This window comes from Sander lucioperca, chromosome 3, assembly GCF_008315115.2.
Source record: "Sander lucioperca isolate FBNREF2018 chromosome 3, SLUC_FBN_1.2, whole genome shotgun sequence".
In the NCBI taxonomy this organism is placed as follows: Eukaryota; Metazoa; Chordata; class Actinopteri; order Perciformes; family Percidae; genus Sander; species Sander lucioperca.
The window spans coordinates 19,467,961-19,484,825 of NC_050175.1; the positions used below are offsets into that span (position 1 = coordinate 19,467,961).

Here is a 16,865-nt window from a genome sequence, read left to right on the forward strand (position 1 = left end):
CCATTGTTTCCACCATAAGCCAACAAAGGACAGCAATGTGACAAATAATGAGAGCAAAGAAACACCTGAGATGAGAAAGGGAAATTCTGATGTATTGAAATTCTGTGTGTTTGTGAAAGGGGGAAGTTGCAAATGTCATTACTTAAAATAGCCATCCAAAGGAAACGTGTAAAATAATACATCTGAATGTACAAACCCAGGACAGATCATGATTCAGGGGGCTCAAGGGTTTTTATTTACAAGACATCCAAGTACCGACACAATATAATAAATGCATAATATCAGCCTGATACAGCAAAAACGTAATATGTCAATTTAATCGTCACAAACAGTGTTATGTTGTCCTACATTATTTTGATCAGTTGCCCTCAAGAAATACACTAATACATGGGTTAAGAACATAGTGTAAGTATAATACAATATGTTGTAAGACCTATGCATGGCAACACAATAGTGGTTGCAACACAGCTTAAAAAATATACAGTATGGTGGTTGGCACAGAAACAAGGTATTGGTTTGTATCTACATCACCTACAGTCTTTTGATTTGACAACTTTTGTATCTTCTCTGGCATGTCTTTTTGTTCAAAAGTAAAATTCACTTTACCCGTCTTCCTTTGAATTCTCAGTTCTCTCTAAGAAACATTTTTCTCTGTTTTCAAAGTATTTCTCTGCAGATTGAGGTATGGTGTGGACCCAACATGTAGTCCAGTCACTAGCTTCACTATTCATTTGTCGCTAACAGGGATGGGGTTGTCATAGGCTGCTCCCTCCAGGTCGTCTACCCGTTTCCTGCGCACCTCAGGAGGGGGTCTCGGTGGTGGCATCTCCGGAGGATTCCTCACACTGACTGGGTCCGTCTTTCGAGTCGTCTCCTTCTGTGGAAGAACAGGCTCCCAGTGTTCACCTCGGATAGCTGCCTAGAAAGCAAGAAAATGACAAAGAATACAAGTTAGTAATAGTTGGCTAGAGTAAGATTAAGTTAAGCATACTTATAATTAGATACACTGAGCAGCCTGGAAAGCTTTAAAACATTGGTTGCCACATCTAGTACTGTTGAAGAATTCAGGCACACCCCTAGTCAGATTTCATAAGTGCAGGGCCATGTCTCAACAGAGGTACCAGTAATGAAACAATCTCTTCCTTGTTGCCATTTCCTTGTTTCTGTCAGCTGGCCACTTCATGTGGTAAAAGCTGCCAACTTACTGCAAGGTAGATGAGGCTAGCAATGCCGAGGCAGACACACCCGAGGACAGTTGCGAGCATAAAACCTCCAGGTACACAGATTCTACCAAAGAGAGAAAGGGATTGTGAGGATCAAATGCTATAATGACAAGTCATTTGTCTCCTGTTGGAGGGACTGACTTTGAATGAGAGGAATGCTGTCTAGCAAAAATGATATAATGAACTCACGCAGCATGTAAAAAAGCTCTAACATAATAGTTCCTTGTCAATGGCCCAAAGGATTTCACACACACGGTGAAGCAGTACTGGCCCCTGAGGGAAAACAAAAGACAGGAGAGAGCAATAAGTTTCACTGACAATCATCACAGAACCCCAATAAAGTACAGCCTACATGTTGATGAAAAAATATTTAATGAAAATTACATCACTTACGTTCTCTCTACACTTGTGCCCTTGGCCCTCTTGCTTCTGGGGTACTCAAGTAGACACACAAACACCCCAGCAGCACTAATTATCTGTCAAGGCTGTTTCATCTCACAAGGTTCACTAAGCCAAATAATGACTATGATAGGACATAAAAGCTGGTTTAAATGAACAGCTGTGACCATGAGCAGGTTCAGTAGGTATTGAACATGATGGACTGATTGTTTCTAATATAAAAGAGAATATACACAGAATAGGTTAAGAATATCAAATGAAAAAACTACTTCTATGTTGTGTTATCACTAATGAAAAACTATAATGATTCATGTATCCAGATATACCCTAAGCAGACACATTTGAGAATTATATATTGGTTAAATAGAATAGTAGGCCAGGTTTGAAAGTTAACTTGGCAAAAGTAAATGCCGGTACTGGCTTTAATTTACTCAACTCCCTATATCACATTTTTACTTTTAGGCTTTTGAGTTATGAATTCTTACACATCATGCAATTATACTAAAAGGCTGTCATATAAAGGTTGAAAAACAGCAGCAAAGCATATAGTTTAAAATTTCCTTTTGCACGGACTTCCGAAGAAATGTCACATTATTGATAGTAGATCTTTTGAAGTGTGACTCTGGGAACTGGATAGTGAACATTTACACAAAGAGACAACTTGAGTGTCACTTCTTGTTCTGGTTTATGCATAAAAAGTATGATAGGATACACAGCATAAGCAGCAAATGGCCAGCCTCTGAACTGTCCAGCCACCCCCACAATGCCTCCAGTAAGGAGAACTGAAAGAAGGAAGATAACATTAAAACTATTAACAAACAACATACATTTTTTTTATGATTTCACTCAATAAGACAGACCATTGTTAAATTGTACATCATCTTGGCTCTGAAATGCGGTTTAATTTCTATTTAAAACAGGCATGACTTTACAGTTGATTGAGCTAATGTTATAATTCTGTAAAAATAAATGAATCAAAAATAAATATGTAGCATAAAAAAAAAAACTAGTAAAGGTAGCTAAAAAAACACAATTTCCTGTAAAATCTCTATGAACCTCAGTAAATGTAGTTTTTTTTTTTTTTTATCTCTAGAAAATGTTTTTGTACTCACTGAGTCCTGAAGCCAGAGCCTGCTCATTGGCCCACATCGCCCACTCTATTTTCCCCATTGCGTTCACTTAAACAGCCCTCTGCAAACTGCTGGAACTCACTACACAGAAACACAGCTTTGGCTGCTTCTACAAGGAAGAAAATGTATTTACGAGATGTGAGGTGTGTGTGTGTGCGTGCGTGTGTGTGTGTGTGTGTGTATACGCTGGTAGGCAGGGCGTACGTTACCCAATCCCCGTTTCAGTCGTCATTTCCGAATAGTGCAGGACTACAGTGGGAGGAGGGGCTAACCAATCACAAGACAGGTGAAAATAATTATAAAACGGGTAGTACCGTACGTGAATCTTATTTACACATCTTGCTAATTGTTTTAAGGAGGTCATAAAGTTTTTATGAACAAATCTCTTCAACGACGTCTGTTTGCCATAGATGAAGGAGTGATCTCATGTTTTCATAGTTGGTTCATAAGTGATTTTTAACCCTTGTGTTGTCCTCGGGCCAAATTTGCCTCGTTTTCAAAGTTTCTAAAGTATCAAAATCTGGGTTTATTGCGACTAAATTGCCCAAAAATAACATGGATAGTTCCATACACGAAACAGGCTGTAATTATGCATCAACATACGTTCCTCTGATCATAACTACTAGGTAATTCATAATTTCTTTTTAACTCATAATTTAATGTGAATTAGGTTTATTGACCATGAATTCCAAAAATAAGTGTAAAACTAGCGGTGATATGTTGGAATGAAGTTGGCTAAGAAGCTATAACACAGAATTGGGTGATAATTTATACTTTATAAAACAGGCAAAACAGACTGGGTCAATTTTGACATTAGCTGATGGGAAGACAACACAAGGGTTAAAGCACATTTGTAGTGCTTGCTGGGCTACATATTGTTTGCACGTTGAATATATACAGTGCACTGAGATTTGTTACAAACTGTAAAGCCCTCACTCATCATTGTATGCTTTACTCTCATAGGCTCAGAATGGTACTGATTCATCTATAAAGCCATTCTGGGTAAACTCCCATTATACATGTGCACTTTGATGCACAGAAATCTAACTGTAGTTACAGTCTAATATCATAAGATATGGTCATGGTTGTCTGTTCCAAATGCATGGACTGAACTGGGAAAGAAAGCTTTTATGTGCTCTGCTCCCTTCACTTGGAGTAGCCTTCAATAATACTTCAAATTAAGAGATTTGGTCTCTGCCTAATTTTAAAGATCAAGCACAATGGTGAATACATTGGTTGGTACTGGTCACTGTGCATAGGTATTTTAATTTTTTCTTTTTTTATTATTTTTTGGGCATTTTAGGCATTTATGTATATAGGACAGCTTAAGACATGAAAGGGGAGAGAGAGGGTGAATGACATGCAGCAAAGAGCCGCAGGGCGAGTCAAACCAGCTTTTCAGCTGTTGTCTTCTCACTTGTAGAAGAGATTGTTGACCAAAGCGGGTTTTACTTGAAAAAAAAGCTTGAATCTGTAAATGGCAAAAGACAAAACAATAAACAATTATATTGACTAAAATATATTTTATTTAAAGTTACAGAATAAAATTGACATAATTTATGTATGTATTGTAGTAAGTCTGAAATTATGTTTTCACAAGATGAAAAATGAAAACACAATAAAGTGACCATAATTATAACTCCCTCCTTAAATACATTGATATACATAAATTCAAAACCTCATAGACATAAGCATGTACCCAGATAGGGCAGAGAGTACACTGCAGCTGCAGTTCTAAACTGTATTTATGGTTCAGTGCACATTGGCAGTGCCTTTGAGCAATGCCAGCATGTCCATTTATTTACCGCCTTAAAGTGGAGCACATGCTCATGTCTACGACTAAACAGGTAAGTCAAATACCTCTGAAACAGTATTCACTTGTAGGTACTTAGAAATGAGCAATAAAGAGCTGAGGAGAGGCACACCAGTAGTTTGATAATTAAAGGCCGACATATAAACATCCACAACTGTAAGGAAGGTATCTGGTGTTGCTGTGATTGTAAAAACCTAGTTACATTTGACAAACTGCAGATTTGATCTCTGCTGAATTGGCTTCATTATTGCTCAGTGGAACTTTGTCCATTTTGGGCTGCAGGGCATCACACCGTTTTCTTAGGCAACCCATCAGATCCAAGTAGATGCTGAGTGGGATCCTCCACAACACGAGGGCCTGGTCCAGCCTTAAACATAAAACGAGAAAAGATCATTATACAAAATAATTTATTGTCCGTAAGTCTGTCTGTGGGTTAACATGTAAAAATGCAATTTTACAAGCTTGTTCTAATAAAGTCTAAACCTGTTTAATAAAACATTCAAAAGGTCAAAGACTCCGTGAAACAGAGGAACTACTGTATAGCACAATATGTGCCACAATTTCCACCTGAAGTAGTGCAACACAAAGTTGCGTTAAAGGGAAATGTTAAAAGGAAATGTTGACATAAATCGAAGGTGTCTCGCAATCTGACAATTATACATGACATTTTCTACTGTCTAATGTGCAGCCTTGAGATAGACACACCAAGACATTTAAATCAAAAACAGATAACATTGATTTTCAGTTGCTGTTTAAAGTGAACTGATAAAAACAACTGAGCTACAGAGTGATAACATCTGTGTGTATATGTGTACCTTGGTACTAATAATGTAGCTTATTCCCTTTGGCATGGGCTCTAGACCAACTGCCTGTTTCAGCTCCTCAGAAAGAGCAACACGGTTAACTGGAAGACCCGTAATAAACCTGCAGAGAAGGAAACATTTAATGACTCATTTCAAAGAGGCTGAAAGCAAATACACCTTAATAAACAAAAGTGTAAAGGAGCCAAAAAAAACACCCATATATCATTGTGTATTTGTACTAAAGATTCCTATTTTTATCTTATTTTGACACTTGCTTTCTACACTTACCTCACTTCCTGTACCTCACTTCCTTTCCTCCCCTGTTTTCACAACTGATTGGCTTTTGTTTCCACCCTAATTACCTGATTGAGTTCACCTGGTCACTCCTTATTTAAAGACTGCACTCCCTCTCAGTCACTCTTTTCTACACCTTCACATGGGGCGGCAGCTGGTAAGATGAGTTTTACTTTGCACCTTTTATTTCTTGATAATGTCTATTTGAATGACAGCTTTAATTTATCTAATTACTTTATGATGATGTCAGAATATTGACTTTTAAGTTCTAATTTCTATTTTGTTTCTTCCCAGATTCTCCAACCCATGTGTGTCTGTGTCTGTTCTATACTGTTATGTTATCCATTATCATTTGCCTCACCACCTTTTTTTTTGAATAAATCTTCATTGAATGGACTGAACTTCTGACTTAATCACGCATTCTGACCAATGCCCCATGACGATTGCAATCAACTTCTAAAACTGAACCCTCCTTAACAGTATTTATGTATATAAATCACATTTTTAGATGAATGAATTAGTTTGTATGTCAGTCATATTATGCAGAGCTAAAGCAAATTAAGTCTGTTAACTGTCAACTCACTGTCCTCTGTTTGTCTCTGGGGGGAAGAAATGTTCAACGGCCTGAACAAACTCAGGAACATGCTGCTGTAGAGTGTAGATCACAGCGTTTGGTCCTGCATCAAATGTGTAGGCCAACTAGAAGGGAACAAACGGACCGTGACCGTCGCATGAAGAGCTTGAAAACCACCCCACAAGTTTCACATCTTCATTACACCATCTCAGAAATTCAGCTGCATGAACGGAAGCACATTTCTAACACAAGAGAGCATCCACTTAATAGCAGTGATACAAAAGTGAGGTGGCTACAATTATACATGCTGTATGGAGTATATTATAAGACATACACACTGCCACAAATGATCTGGAGAACTTTTTAAGTGTTTGTAGTTTACATGTTTTAGCTCTATTAACTACAAATCATGTACTGTATAACTGCTATTTTCCTTTGTTTTTGAATGATTCTAACCTTTAAAGCAGCCATGTTTCCATTTATTACTGTATTTCTTTATGCAGGCTACATTTGATTTGCTTTCTTTAATTATCAGAGTTGTGCCATTGTTGTGTAATAATGCAGTTACAAGTATTTAAAAAAGGTAAATGCATAGCTGTCCAACACTACACCAGAAGGACAACTACATTGATATGTTCTGCTATTCTGAGATACAGAAGTATAAAGTTTCTCACCCTTGTCTCCCCGTAGTGTCTGTTATACCGATGCACCAAATTGATAACCTGTTGAGACACACTGTTGAGGTAGAAGATGGGAGGGTATGTGTCAAGGCAGGTTGCATGGAACTGGTTACTGTCCTTCATGGTTAGTTCAGCAAATGCAGCAAAGTCCTTTCTTCGCACCGCTTCAATCATCTCTGCCATCCGGCCTGGGACGACAGACTCGGCCCGGTGCTGCACACACAGAAAAAAGTGACATAGACCCTCTTGTGAGTAACAACACGTTAGCTTTAAATACAGTGTAAATGAACTACTTGCCTCAACAGTATTGACAGTAATGTGAGTGCACTGAATAATATAAGTGAACAAAGTACCTTTAAGAGACAGCTTGTTTGTACACTGGTTTGCATCCCAGAGGTGCTGCCCACCGGCTTCCTCTCAGCACTGGCCTGTGAAAAAGCGCATTGATTGATATAACTTTTTTCAATTAAAGTGTGCATTGTGTGCACTAGTAAAGATGCTTGCTCTCCATTGTTGCGCAAGATATTGCCATTTATAGAAGTAAAAAATAGTATGTGACCTTCACAATAGAGCACGAATGTGCCAAGACATAACTGACTCACATTTTTTTTTCTTTGTCTCTCTCTCAAACACACACAGATTGACTTACCACTAGTACAAGGACTCTGAGCTCAGGCCAATGAGTCTCCGGCTCCACCTGCTGGGCTAGACTGTCCTTGCCATCGTCTTTCTGTCCCATGATCCATTGGACGAACCCTCCATACATACTACGGCATGCGCTGCCTGAGCCTTGCCGAGCAATGGCCGACAACTCCCCTTCTACGCCAAACACCCGAGCCAGAGTGTAAACTGCAACACAATGAAGAAAGAGGGAGTAAGAGCAGAAGAGACTGGGTCAAATGGAAATGTATCAAATGTCAGATAGACATGGTTTATTTAAGAATGGGCACACAAGTTTGAACTGTTGTCATTCTAAGATCAGCTGTTGAGCTTCCAATAGAATGAGTACTCTAGTGGCATCAGCCTAGGGCACATTCTCACCTAGACAAGCGAAGCCAGCAGCTGAGGAGGCGAGCCCGGCAGCAGTGGGGAAGTTGTTCACAGAGCAGATGTGGACTTTGTGAGACAAACAAGTTGAATCCAAAGCAGGGTCCCCGTCATTACTTCTCTTCCTTGCTAGTCGTCGAACTAAATACAGAACACACAGAAAAAGGATATGGTGGTCTGCGCTCTCTCAAACTCACAGTTGTTGTCCTCTGTGTGCTTTTTAAGAGGAAAAATCAAACAGACAGGACTCACTCTCTCTCAGACAGGACTGTAGTCTAGGATGGGTTATGTCCTCTTCTTTGCCATTTAGCCATATTCGATCTTCCTGAAATGATCTGCTGGTTGCAACTGTTGTAGTTGTTTTCAGCTGAATAGAAGGAGGAAGACAAGACAGATCTATATCAAATTGTAGACATCTAATCTCTGATACAAAGCCAGATTAGAAAACTTTAGCCTCAAGATCTGCACATCATAAATGACAACATGTATGCTACCCATTATCCAGGCACAATTCAATGAAAAGGTTAATATTTTCTACAATCAGAATCATGCATTAGTACTATCTTGCTATGTTTCAATTACATATTTCAAAGAAACCTTTTACAGCGACAATGTCACACAAATGTTGACACTATATTCTAACGCCAGCTCCGCTACAAAGTTTCTCACTACAAAATGCATGACATAGCACAAGTGACCAGGGTCAGAGCCAGATGTTGTAAACATTCTGGGCTCAGCACAAACTTAGGGGGTCCCGGGGCATGCTCCATTGAAGAGATTTTTTTCCATTTACAGCAGCTATATGAACTATTTATCAAGCCATTTGATAATAGAATGCCTAAAAATCTATACATCATTTAGGGAAAACGTGATAGTTGCCAAGGAAAAAAATCATCCCGTAGAGCCTATATCCTATTTTGTATCTAATTGCTCTACAACTGTCTTTAACATTCTGAAACCATATAACACAACAAATGTTGAAAATGACAAATTTTCACTCCTGCCACCTAAAAAGTGAGATGTTACTATTTTTGAGTTACATAACACAGGTAAGGTAGGAATATGAAATAAACAGCATTATTAATCTTAAAACCTATGTTTGTTGTACTATGCTGCAGTTCATTTCACAGAATGAATGTTTAGCTGACAAATCTGCTACATTTGAATCGAAATGCAGTAATAATATGGGCTGCTCTAGTTGCAAATCAAGGAACCCCAACAATGCCGAGTAAATGGGATCTTCAATACTCTGAATTGAATATTAGGCAAACAGAAGAATATTTACTCGATCATATTTGATTTCTTTAAAAACCTAAAAGATTCGGGGCTTTTGAGAAAATATCCCCCCTCTCTTCACTTCTATTAATAGAGTCTTTAAAGGGTAAATGGCTAAATTATTGGACGACAGGGAGGCCAGAACCGTCCGCAGGTGGCAGGAAAACCCAGCCGTTATAGCTGCTCTGGACAGGAGCAACAACACTTGATAAAGATAACTGTTTCATAGTCTGATTGATGACATTGCTGTTTACTTAAATACCTGGTCTTGATGCAATGTGACGCTCAACGATGAGTTAATGGGTAGAATTAATTCTTCATCTCTCTTTCCCCCTGAAAAGTAAGTTTTATACAAAGTGCACAACTGAGGTATTATTAGATTGAAGCAGACTTGAAGATGCTCGACATTTAACCCACCCATTTAATGCCCAGTATTACATGATACACAAGTAACCATACAAGAAATACATGTAACGTTATTGTTGTTTAATGTTAGACAGGATTTAGATATCTTAGCGTCCTAGAGCTAGCTAAACCAATTCTGAAGCATAAGTCGAGGTAATATCGTTAACGTACTTACAGTATTTGATGACAGCTATGTTCACAGGAGCGGTGCAAGTAACTGTGTTTGACTTGTCCATACTATCCCCAGTTAGAGCTGTGTATGTAAACCGGTGTTTATATTGAGGAAACTTTACCTGAACACTCTGAAATACACTGTACCAAACTCCTGCTTGTGTTTAGCAGCAGTAACAATTAAGCTAGCTAACGCTTGTACAACCGTACCTTGCTTTTCCTCGAGGTGTCTCCCGATTGGCTGGGGTTGACATGTGGATAACCCCGCGACCAATCAGAGTCGAGCCGTTTTGATTAAAGAGTCGGAATAGCCAATGAGAGATCATCTGACCACGGTCGTGCGAAAGTGGGGCAAGGACAGAGACCATCCCACAGGGGGTAGGGTTAGTTCATCCATAGTTTATTACATGTTTTATTCTTATCTCTACGAAATGTATATGAATTACAAAGTCCATGTAACAGCTTAAGGAATAAAATGATAAATATGAAACAATTAAATAAAAAAATCTGACTGTAAATATTGTAATTTTATATCAAAAGTACATTTCCTACAAGGAAAATCTCAAATTCTGTGTAAATGTTGTAGTACTATACTCTGGTACTGTACTTCAGTACAATTTTAAGGTAATTATACTTAAGTATTTCCAATTTTGTACTACTTTTTTTAATTTTACTCCATTACATTTCAGAGGCAAATTGTACATAATGTAATGTACCTTATGAACTATGCATTGCTATACATTAAACTAAGCAGTACATGGCATTATAGACTTCATTTTTTTTTTACGTTAAGTACATGTTGTGGATAATACTAAGGTACTTTTACCTTTAATTAAGTAAACTTTTTCAATGCAGGACTTTTGTCATGAAGCATTTAATGAAGGATCTGAAAATTCTTCCACCAATGGTGATAAGGTCACTCTTTGTAGAATCAGATGTTTCTCTTGGCGATGCAGCAAGACATAAGTGCAAAGCAATGATGAACATGAATTAAAGTATCACTAAATTGTGTTTGTAAAAATGAATGTTGACTGTAAAGCCATGCTAGCTCCAGCTAACTAATTCAAGGCAATGCAACCCGTTATTGTGGAAAAAAGCTTGCTTTTTGGACTAAGAGAAATGAGACGCAGCCTTGATTCAGTGCATTTCTTACAGAAAAAAAAATTAGATCATGTTTCTCCGTTGTGTTTTTTTATTTTAAAAGTAGTTGGATACACTCGGCAATCTGTTAACTCTTGAAATTGTTGATTCAGAAGAAATAGTCAATCATTTATAAAGAAACAGTAAGTCAACCTTTTCTATGCTAATGAGGATACAGTGTGATGATTTCCTGTTCTTGACTTGAGCCTAGTCACAACCGTGATAGTTGTGTGCCTTGACCCAAGGAACATCATCTTTGTAAAAACAAATACAAACCTTTTCAAAATGGTTGAACACTTTTTCATATAATAATCATTTTTAGGGCTGCCACCTCTTAGTCGATTAGTCGACTAATCGGTCGTTTTGGTCTTAGTCGACTAAGATTTCTTTAGTTGTCATTTTTTATGCTTATTCATGCTTAATTACTCATTTCCAAGAAACTTATGAGCACATTTCTGGTAAGCACAAGATTTAAAGTGGTGCTTTTGCAGGATTAATTGTGGAGAAACTCAGTTTTACAGATCGTTCATTAACTACATTTATATTGTGCTTTTCTAGTCTTAATCACCTCTCAAAGAGCACAGCTCTGTCGATTACATCAACTAATCGACAAAATCATATAAGTGTTAGTCGACTAAGAATTTCTTTAGTCGAGGACAGCCCTAATCATTTTAGAAGTGGTTCACTAGAAAAACAAACATTTAAAGGCTTTTTTTATTGTTTTATGTAAACCTTTAAGATACATGTCAGCAAAAAGAAAATATCCAAGTTCAACATCCAAAGTTAATGGGATGCTGGCCCTGACCAGAGAACAATGTACTGTATTCACAGTCTAGATAAAATGCATCAGCAGCAGTGCATTTTGCATTGTGTCTAGCTTCTTGTGATTGAAGAACAGAAGTCAAACATGGCGAAAATAAAGAAAAACAGAGTAACTACTTCAAATAACTTGAAACTTGAGACGGACTAGAGGAGTCAAACAGTGCCATGAGCAGTCAGGGGTAAAACACAAGCAGAGCACATTAGTAGCTACTTGATTGAAAAGAGATCGCAAAAGAGCCCCTTATTTGACAATGTGTGTATTCTACCCCCACCATGCCACCACAATGTCAACTCCACTTTGTTCTTCCCTCTTGGTAATGTGGTTTCCAGAGACACACAGAAGCTAGTGTGGCATCCCAGATTCAGCTAACAGGTCAAAGACAGCATCAGAGTCCCAGTGAAGCTTATCCTCTCCAGATTTCTTGGCCTGTTCCTGGGCTCCCGTTTAAAGTTAGTAATCATCCTCATCATCCGAGTCCATCACCTTCCGCCTGTTGAACTGACAAGTACAGAGCATAAAGATGTAAGATGGAGGTAAAGAAGTGACTGATAATGAATCAAATATAGGTGACGTTTTTGGGGTTAATTGTTTAGCGATGCAGAGGGCGCAGAGAGAGGTCTATTACGGTCTTTATATTAAATATCACAGTGTAGGATATTAGTTTATTAATGTTAGTTAATTTTGTAACGTGTAGGTATGTAGAGATCTTTTAAAAGACATGTTATTGCTGGAATAAATATGCCTAAACAAGTAGGTATGTATACCTCGTTGTAGGTTATGTTTGCCATCTTATGGACATAATGTGCAAAAATAGTTATTCCAATAGTTCGATCCTGTGTGTTTTTAGAAGGAACATTCAAATGTAATTTTTGACCCGTTTTGACAGCTCTATGTGTATTGGATTGATTAGATGAGATGAAAAATGAAAGGAGCCATGGGTGTGCCTGTCACAGTCGTTTGTTTGTTTTCCTCACTCTTGTTTCCAAGCTGAATAGCCAATACGGTTGTGTATTGGCAAGAATCTGGCGATACGATACGTATCACGATACATGGGTCACGATTCAATATATTGCAATATATTTCGATACCGTGTGTAAGGCGATATATTGGGGTTTCTTTAAAGTATTTTTAGAAAAATTAATATTTAAAAAAAAAGACATGATGTACATAAAAGTCAAAGAAGTTTACTTTAGGTAAACAATTCAGTACACAGAAAATCAAACTGCCAGTTTGGGATTGTGGTAAACAGGTTCTTAGTGAGCAAATTTTTATATGCTAAAGTAGGCCAAAGTTCAGCCATAGCTACATTGTTAGCTTCTAGCAAAAAGTCAGGCACTGCTAAGCACTTAGGCAAGGACACTAGTGGTGCATCTCAGCATAGCCATCTAGCGGTAGGGGGTTTAAATACAACATAAAACGTGAACCACTGCCTTACATGAATATTTTTGCACGTAAACTAAAAAAATAATAATTCAATATTGCGTTTTTGAAAATCGTAAATATAATATAAATAAAATATCGCGATACTCAAGTGTATCGATATTTTCTTACACCCCTAACAGCCAATCAGATGAATTGGCTGTTCAGCCGACGCCGACCGTCGGCTTGGTGTGTCATGGCCTTTAGTGGAACTTACTGTGACAGTCGTCTTCTTGTCTGTTTGCTGACTGACTTTTTCTAGAATCTCGATCAAGCCTGACTCCGAAATCTGACAAAAGAAAAAAACATCTATTCATTGCACTCCTGGCATTAGGAAGAATATTAACAACATCAGTACTCCAAGCACAACAAAGTCTTTTTACCTTTGCTCCCAATTTTCCAAAACGAGCCATTTGAATGAGATAGTTTTCAACTGCATTGGCCTTCTCCGGCTTCACCAAAGCAAGATTGCTCACTGAAAAAAAAAAAAAAATTGATTTTACCACCTTGTGTTTACATGCGAGTGGTATTTACAGTATAGGTGTACATCACAGCCTAATCATCACACAGTATAGTTTCAATGGAGCACTGGAATTCAGTGAGAGGACATTTCTTAGATAAATCCTGTATGACACTTTCATTGGTGTGAATAGAAACCACTCATAATATGTGTTACAACTTGTGTTATGATTCTTTTCTACAACATTCATAATGCTGGTATGCCAGTGGTAACTTGGCTTTGTACAGAGCAAATTGACTGTTTAAAATAGCTTTCACAATGTGTGTTCCTCTCATCATCTGGAATTATTTACAATCTGATTTTCACACACATTTCTTGCATTACTCATTTTTAATATGCTAAATAAATACACATTTTAAATAATCCTTTTTTGGTCTACATGATTCAGTTCTAAAGGGATTCCTTTCAACAGGCTGAACAGTAAATCTGAGAGCACACTTACATCTGGCACGGGCAGACTGGTCGAGAACTTGAGCCAATATAGAGTTCCTCATGTCTGTTTCTCTGTGAATAAAAAGTAACAATATTACCACATCAGCACTACCTACTACTGTTTGGATCTAAGACTGAGACCAGTAAAAGGAAAACATAAAAATACATACATTAAACTGTCAAGCCACCAGAACATTTTATATAAAATGTTCTTAACTTTGCTTTCCAATATACTGCAACCGTAACAATAATCATCTCACAATAGTTTGAAGATAATTCAGTCCACAGGTGTTGTTTAATTTAAACGCTATATATTTAAGTAACAAAGAAACTGTACTGTACATAAGTACAATTTAATCACTAAATGTGTCTGCTTTAAATGAATTAACATATCTTACCTCTGTTTGGCCTCCTCTCCTTGCTGCTGATTATTTGAAGCATCCTGAAAGAAAATGTGAGACAGCAGCATCACATATAGGTGCCCAATATTCCCCTTGGTAACGGCCTCACATATGACCTTAATAACTGTCAAAATGGCATTCTTCAGGCTGATTGCATGCTTGATTATTTGATTAAACCTGAGTTTTTCAATCACTTCTTTCATGTGAGACACTAATCAAAATAAGGAGCACAGTTGGAGCCAAGAGACATCTCTAAAAATCCTGTTTTACTATATTTTAGTTTAAAAGATAGTCATTAACATCCACCCACATTGCATCAGGAAGTTAATCTTATATCTTAATGTCTATATAGATATATAAGCACTATCTTAATCCTGATGGATATCATAATGTGCTGCAGTATTGTTTTTCTGTTTCACCTTTTAATCCATATATGTTTGCAGCTTGAAATACCGTATGTCCTACAACCTTTTATGATACCGTTCTGAAAACGTTTAGTGATTGTTCATATTATTATAGTTCTAGTACCTATTTTTGAATATATTTTGATAAGAGTGGTGGATTGTACAAACACAACAAAAGATACAAGTCCAGGACCTTTCTTCTTCTTCTCCTTCTATTTCATAAATATATCAGAATATTGTCCTTAAAGAAAACCATACCCACATGGTATCCTATTTTTCAAAAGAATTTGGCACATTCCCAGAAAAGTTTTTTATGCATATACAGTACCAGTCAAAAGTTTGGACAAGCTTTCAAAAGTGTGCCCAAACTTTTGACTGGTACTATATATATATATATATATAATAGTATAGCCAATTCTGATTTTAAGTCTGTTAAGTGTTCTGGTTTGGTTCGAGAACTGAAAGCTGAAGAAAGGATGGGATCAAGAGCCCTGAGCACCTCAAATATATCTTTAGCCTTTCTGTACTGTAATGTATTGTTATTAATCTGGCAAAATCTACTGGTACCAGTTGATTTGTGATACGATAATATCGTCTTAAATATTGGCCCACACAATTCATCGGTCGGTTTGTAACGTTACTGAGCATTATGTGTGTGTGTGTGTGTGTGTGTGTGTGTGTGTGTGTGTGTGTGTGTGTGTGTGTGTCAGTTAACGTTAGTTGACTACTGGACTGCAATGATTGGAATCTGCTTCAAGAAATCCAGGTTTTCACATATTATTTATAAAGGATGCCACCATATGACAAAGTAGTAACCTTTTGCTATGTGTTAATGTTTCAGTAATTAGCCTATGTGGCTAGGAAACCGAAATCTAATCTTACTGACAATCTAAGAAAATACTCAACCCCAACTGCTCGCCAGTCTACTAACGATATGTACTGAATTTGCCAGAAACACTCTTAAAGGTTCATTTCTTATTAATCGTTGATCAATTTTGCTCAGCTAACACGGTCATTGTCACAGAGGGGTGTGCGCAGTGCCAGTGAGACAGACTTGGAGAGAGTTGGTTATAACTGTGATTTATCGAACTAACTACTGAGTAAATTACGGTTAATTCACACTGAACATGGCTCGCAATAGTGGGCTATGTATATCCCCTGAGTGACAGTTAAACTAGTTGAGTTGTGGTGACTGGTTTAGCCACATTAGCTAGCAGCATAGTGAACTCAGCATCTCCTTTTAAGGCGGCCGCAAACACGCTTCGGCTCATGTTTTGTCCTTACCCCGTGCTTTGCCTGTAGCTCCGCCATTCTTTGCCGCCTAATTGCATCTAATTCGTCGTCTGCCATGGTTTACTATTATGTATAATAGTAAGATGGACCTAATAGACTTAGAAGGGATGAGGTAACGTAGTAAAATGCACCCTAAACTCCCATCAGTGGCAAGGCCCTACCTAGTTTAGGGGAGTGTAATCAACATCGAAAAAACCGATCCAACACCCAGGGTAAAGCAATCGAGCACGGAGTAGGGATCACATAAGAAAACGAGGTTTGTTTTGGGTGTAGGATACTTTTTCTGGACAGATTTCTGGAAATTAAATAAATGTTCATTTTATTACAGATACATGATTTCTCGTATTATAGGCCAATTTATTCAATGTTTTGACCAATAAGTAGCCTAATACTGTTGAGAATGGGGATGGCCCCAAGTGTGACAGAATTTGACTTTAAGGTCTTCTTTTCAATATCAGTGTATATGTAATACTAATAGACCTTATTTAATGCTATATAAAATGTGAATTTTAACCAGTTTCACTTCATATAAAGTACAGAGAGAGTGTGCTGATAAAATACACATTTGATTTTATCATGTCCTCTTATTTGATAGGTAATTGAGCCACTATATGTCTTA

At 37.6% G+C, this 16,865-nt stretch overlaps 3 protein-coding genes across 3 annotated transcripts; all 3 read right to left on the minus strand.

The window, feature by feature from the left end:
* Window positions 1–212: 212 nt before the first annotated feature.
* Window positions 213–2,956, minus strand: LOC116060568 (cytochrome b-245 light chain). Its single transcript, XM_031314207.2, has 6 exons — window positions 2,735–2,956; window positions 2,335–2,404; window positions 1,617–1,691; window positions 1,413–1,496; window positions 1,206–1,287; window positions 213–919 (listed from the first exon to the last, which is right to left on the minus strand). Exons 1-6 carry the CDS (start codon window positions 2,790–2,792, stop codon window positions 728–730), a joined length of 561 nt encoding a protein of 186 aa, XP_031170067.1. The 5' UTR covers window positions 2,793–2,956; the 3' UTR covers window positions 213–727.
* Window positions 2,957–4,840: 1,884 nt separating this feature from the next.
* Window positions 4,841–10,058, minus strand: mvda (mevalonate (diphospho) decarboxylase a). Its single transcript, XM_031314206.2, has 10 exons — window positions 9,819–10,058; window positions 9,501–9,571; window positions 8,216–8,330; window positions 7,958–8,104; window positions 7,566–7,765; window positions 7,270–7,344; window positions 6,911–7,129; window positions 6,246–6,361; window positions 5,381–5,489; window positions 4,841–4,932 (listed from the first exon to the last, which is right to left on the minus strand). Exons 1-10 carry the CDS (start codon window positions 9,877–9,879, stop codon window positions 4,852–4,854), a joined length of 1,194 nt encoding a protein of 397 aa, XP_031170066.1. The 5' UTR covers window positions 9,880–10,058; the 3' UTR covers window positions 4,841–4,851.
* A 1,612-nt stretch (window positions 10,059–11,670) lies between these two features.
* On the minus strand, window positions 11,671–16,488 carry pdcd5 (programmed cell death 5). The gene is made up of 6 exons (XM_031314208.2): window positions 16,238–16,488; window positions 14,547–14,590; window positions 14,159–14,220; window positions 13,580–13,671; window positions 13,414–13,485; window positions 11,671–12,275 (listed from the first exon to the last, which is right to left on the minus strand). Exons 1-6 carry the CDS (start codon window positions 16,301–16,303, stop codon window positions 12,228–12,230), a joined length of 384 nt encoding a protein of 127 aa, XP_031170068.1. The 5' UTR covers window positions 16,304–16,488; the 3' UTR covers window positions 11,671–12,227.
* Window positions 16,489–16,865: the final 377 nt, after the last annotated feature.